The 5,702-nt window shown below is 41.0% G+C and overlaps 1 protein-coding gene across 1 annotated transcript in view; it reads right to left on the reverse strand.

The window, feature by feature from the left end:
• Window positions 1–5,158, reverse strand: part of Smp_129260 (poly [ADP-ribose] polymerase, putative) — a gene marked incomplete at its 5' end in the record, with an annotated part of 39,591 nt that extends 34,433 nt beyond the window's left edge. The window contains 2 exons of the mRNA XM_018794754.1: window positions 3,146–3,243; window positions 4,838–5,158. Of these exons, the coding sequence (XP_018647027.1) occupies window positions 3,146–3,243; window positions 4,838–5,158 (419 nt within the window). The remainder of the gene's footprint in view (window positions 1–3,145; window positions 3,244–4,837) is intronic.
• Between the last annotated feature and the right edge of the window lie 544 nt (window positions 5,159–5,702).

Raw genomic sequence — 5,702 nt, forward strand, 5'->3', positions numbered from 1 at the left:
ATTAGCACGTTCCGACCACCAGGCTTCTCGGTCCTTACGCAAGCTTTGCCCGATTTCATTACGTAACAGCCTTCGTTTGTGGTCAAACTCACGGTCACCCGGAGTAGACCGACGGGCTTCCATCAGTTGTAAGGAGCCAGAAGAAACCCAGTGCTTGTAAGCGGGACGTTTCGCGAAGCCGCAAACGGCTTTACTCGCCATTTTCATGGCGTCGTGAAGATGCAACCAATGCTCATCTATACTTTTCGATGGGATGGTAGCTAGCCTAGAGGCTAGCTCCGCTCGATACTTACTTGCAACAGAAGTTGCAGACAGTTTACTAACATCGATCCGTTGGTGGTGGTCAATCCTTCGGCCACTGAAAAGTAAGGTGAGATTGGCGCAGACCAGGGCATGATCAGACTCCAGATAGGTACTCCAAAAGGAGCGGGTCTTGTACACAACCACGCCAGCGGTAGCTGATCGCGATGTGATCAATCTGAGTCCAGGCTTGAGATGCAGAGGGAGGACGCCAGGTGGCACACCGGCGATGACTGTGCCGGAAGTTAGTGCTAGCCAGAAACAGGTTGTGGTCTGTGCACAGTTGCAGCAAACGGTCCCCGTTATCTGTCCTGCGACCAACAAGTCCCCATCGGCCACCTAAACGACTCTCTTCTGTGCCTAGACGCCCGACCTGAGCATTCAAGTCTCCGGCTAATACTACAATATCTGTCAAACGCGCTTTCTGGAGAAGAACTGTTAACTGGTGGTAAAACTCATCCTTGATTGCATCCGGGCTGCAATCTGTCGGGGCATAGGCGGAGATGACGAAAAGACACCGTTTCTCACGCCGGTTTCTTCTCACTTTGATGGAACTTTCTAATCTAACAGCACATAACCGACTGTTAATGGGGATCCAATCGATTAGTGCTGCCTCAGCTCTATCGCTTAGTGCAACACCAACGCCTGCAAGACCAGAGGAAGATGCCACAGAGTCCCCGGATAAGTGCACCTGAAACAAGCTTTTCGAAGCGACAGATGGAGAACGAATTTGTAGTACTTCACTAGAGTCTTGATTACGGGTCTCAGATAGACAGCAAACATCAATATTAAGACTTTCTAAAGACATAGCCAGCCCCATCTGTTGTCCGATCTGCATTAGTGTGCGAACGTTGAAGGAAGCCAGCTTGAACGGCGTACGTGGTTTCAGAAAGACTGCTTCAGTATTCGTAATCGGTGGAAGCATTCACCTTCAACCAGAGTGACTGGAGATCGTTTAGATAGGACAGCGTTCCCACCATGGGCGAGCTACTGCATAAGTTGGAAAGGAAGGATACACAATTTGGGAATAAAGGGAGTGAAAAAGCGACGTAGTAAATAATAGTAATAATAATAGTGATAATAATAATAATAATAATGGTAATAATGATAATAATAGTGTAAATTGTCTTGCTTCTAATATGAGCGAGAATAGTATCGTCAATAGAATTCATAATTTCATTTATTTGTATGTGGGCTGTGATACTGCCCGGGTGCCCAAACCGAAGCAGGTGGTTTTCTTAGGGGACCACACCCCGAGCCTATGACCTAAAGGTCTGATCCACAAGGCAGTGGAGCATCGTCAGGAGATGCAGTCCCATGGTAGCCGGTGACCAACAGCAGGTTCGTTCGCAATTCGTTCCATCAGGATACTGGAGCCCATGTGCACCATTGGTTTGGAGTCAGGGTTTTCCAACTCCCCTAGGTGGACCCTCCGTGTCCACCAACACGGTTAAAGCGCCGGACATTCGCTTTTCGTCCTCTCACTTTCGTAAACAACACCCCCGCCACGAGAAGGCAGTGAGTAGGACTTCCCTGGCAGAGGCTATATATTCGCTGGCCATGTGAGAGCATTTCGAGAGGGAGAGTGGACTCTCCCCACTCTCAGCCGTACCAGGGCATTTGGGGGCCCGTCATTAATTTGCATTAGGAAACATACTCCAACTGTCATGATTCGATTCTCTTTAACTGCTATGTTCTATTGCACAAACAACCTACCAAATCCCTTACAAACTACTCTATAATAGGAAGATGACAACTCGTTTCAACCCGTTTAACAGGTGAATTTGTAGACTTAATACACTATATCAGTCATCATAGTGTGGATAAACCCTGACCGTGGCTGTAACCTTGATGATCGGGCTTAAGAATCGTGACGACCAACCAAGCTACAAAGGCAGGAACATTTGTTGCTTTACGTCTCACCATTCCAAGCATATAGATCGGAGAGAAGTAAAATTAAACTCAGAAAACTCATAGTCTGGGGGCAAAGTCTTATTTCTTATCGCAGAGAGGTGTGACGACACCACTATTTACCTCAGACAGCATCTAAAGCTATCCTACCTACCCACAACGGAAAGAGGCATCAGGAACGTGAACTGCGAAAATAACACACAACTTTGCCTCACGGATTCCAAAAACAGACAAACATCCTTGAGAAGTATGTAGCTAGCACTTCTCGAACTACTCACTAAAATGTCCAGTTTGATCAGCTCCAATCGAATGTTCCTTAATTAATTGCAATCACGCTCCCAAGCAACAAGAACCCGTTACTAGATACACAATAATGTAACGATTTATTATTTACCAAGATATTTGATATTCAAGAATGATAAAGCCTAGAAACTACATAATACTTGTACGCTACATATCGGCCTCTGTTTACAACATTCATGAAACACAGAGTCTGAGTGTAGCCACATTAATTAATGTAAGCCATCATCACTACTGCAAGGCGGAATATCAAGCCAAGCAGCTCGGCTCAGGCTAAGTGAACGAATAATATAACTTGTTACACGTGAAAGCATCCGAATCACTGGTTAGGCATCAGCTATGCCAACCAGCATCTTATCGCAGAAACAGTTTGATGGAAAATTTATAGTGTACATTTTGACTGCCACTATCATTACGTAAGATGCAAGAAGTCGAGGACACTGAGTGAAACAGATATAATTAAAACAGACTAGCTTTCATTGTGAAGTGGCTGACATTTACATGCACAAAAATATGCAAGGCTTTTTGTAAGTTGGTATGGCAGTCTAAAAATGAATTCACTGAAATCTACGTTCACTTGAACATAATGAATATAGATACCTTGAAAGTGGAATAAAAACTGTTAATCACTTACTGTGAAATATCCTCTGGACACTCATTACTTTTAAGAAAACAGGATAGGTGACACATGAATGTTGGCTTTTTCCCAGATCCAAGTACTGTATGACGTTCCTGTGAAATTGTCATTAAAGCTTCTTAGAATACATACAATGATTACAGAGTTCGAGTAAATTTTAAATGTATATATAATTGCCAATTAAACTTCCCAATTATGGTAAATTAGACTATACAGTTATCGAGATCATTTTTATGGAGAAATACTTTTTTTGGAGGTACAGATCAATAATAACCATGGATAAGTAAACTGAATGTTGATAAACTGGACTTTCATCGGCTAGGGTGATTGAGACGTATTACGTATGCCCAACTACCGACTATCTTCACATGCAATGCTGAGTGGTCGACTTATAGGTTTGGATAAAGCTAGAAGTGATCAAACCAATGTGTATAATTAGTTGATTTGATCCATGCTAGTGAGATAAACCTACCTCGTGGATGTGCGCATGTAAACTGGAACCAGTATTTGGAGATATACAGTAATATTTAGAACCCATTTCTGTTATCGTATTGACTTTTATGGCAAAAAGTGAAGCATATGAGGATAGTTGGTTTTGACTAACCGATATGACAAATTTAGTCAGTTGAGGAGTTGGATACACCAATAGGATGGTTAGGCTGTCCGCTTTTCACGAAAACAACTTTTAATTTAGGATTGTATATTTTTTCTCAATAAACTAATTTACAAGGTACTTGAGTATATTCCACACCCTAAGAATACCCAGTTGTGTAAACCGAATTAGGTGGAAATGAATTAGAACCTGGGACTTAGTGACTTAAAGTTGAAAACCTCAACTAATAGACTATCGCTCCAGTAAGTGTGGGGCCATGTATGGAAATAAGTGGAGAAAATATGCGCAGATGATCACTGATATCACTTTAACATAGTGAAAACGACCAATTCACACTTTCGAGTGCTGGTGTGGTTTTAACAAGATGAACGGGTTGATAAAATTGTGAGAACTTATACCAGAGATTCCATCTCGTAATCAGCAACACTTATCAGCAGTCTATTTATCATCTCAACAATCTCAAACTCGGTTACTAATTGGATAAGTAAATCAATTTAGCTGGTAATACAATCCATTCATAATTTTCCAATACTCCTGTTGCCTGAAGAAGCCTCATGTAGAAGTACGAGAGGACGAACAAACAAGATTTCACCTTCAAATTATACTTATTGTACACTTTGATTCACCCAGAAATGTGACTATTGCTGTCACAAACACAACTCAGCATTTACCTGGTTGATCCCGATTACTAAAATAAAGACAAGTTTAATGTAGTAAACAAAACAAAGCGATAACAGTTAAAATATTCCGAGATAAGTCAGCAAAACTTGAGTATTCCAAAAGTTCTACATGAACACTACGCGTACAGTAACCTGAAAACAATCGACAATGAAGCCTAGAAATTAGACATGTAAACCCATATAACAAATACTCCTAAATGGACGAAAGAAACAAATCCTTCTGAAGCGATTTCAGTTTCTTGGAAACAGGCCTTTTATAAAATAAATAAATTCTTTTGCAAGTGGATGAAAACTGCACAAAAATACGAAACCACAAAAGACATTTTCCAAACGTGACACACAAATTAAATACTTACGTAATTAGTGGGTTCTGGGCATGAGTACACGTTAAATCACCATCTGATAACTTACAGGGGATTTGCCGGGTTTGGGTGGCTTTAAAGATCCTATTTCACTATTAATTGCAGCTCTAATTTTCTCCTGATCTTCCCAACGAATGGAATCGAAATTTTTGATCTCAGCAGTACTCTCAACATGCGCTTTCGATTTCCAGAAACAATCGTAATGAAACCACCTAGGAATTTTCCCATCGAAATTTGGAGCTTGTACTAAGATGGCGATACGCAGAGAATTTTGGTTGATTTCAACTTTGCATTTATTGCACTTGGATCTGTTACTTTTGGCATAATCCACGTCGAATTTATACTCTACTTGCATAGTGAAAACTTATTTAGTACTACTGAAATTAAAATATTCCTAGATACTTTTCCTGGATAGATCTACTTTCTGAAAGACAAAATAAGAGTAGGCGCTCACAAATTTTGACAAAAAAATATTACTATTACAACTCAGTATTTAAATTGTCACTACATTCTTCATACAATAATAAGGTACTCATTTGCAGGAACCTGATAAGAAAACTGGGTTTGTAGTGACGTTAATTGCTTGGGAGCATGATTGCAATTACTTAAGGAACATTCGATTGGAGCTGATCAAACTGGACATTTTAGTGAGTAGTTCGAGAAGTGCTAGCTACATACTCCTCAAGGATGTTTGTCTGTTTTTGGAATTCGTGAGGCAAAGTTGTGTGTTATTTTCGCAGTTCACGTTCCTGATGCCTCTCCGTTGTGGGAAGGTAAGATAGCTTTAGGTGCTGACTGTCTGAGATAAATTGGCCACATTTCTGTACAGTGTGACGCAAACGTTTGCCCTCAGATAATGAGATTTAGGTTACCACTGGCCGTATGTACTCATGTGTTTC

The sequence above is a fragment of the Schistosoma mansoni genome, assembly GCF_000237925.1.
Source record: "Schistosoma mansoni, WGS project CABG00000000 data, supercontig 0183, strain Puerto Rico, whole genome shotgun sequence".
Lineage (NCBI taxonomy): Eukaryota > Metazoa > Platyhelminthes > Trematoda > Strigeidida > Schistosomatidae > Schistosoma > Schistosoma mansoni.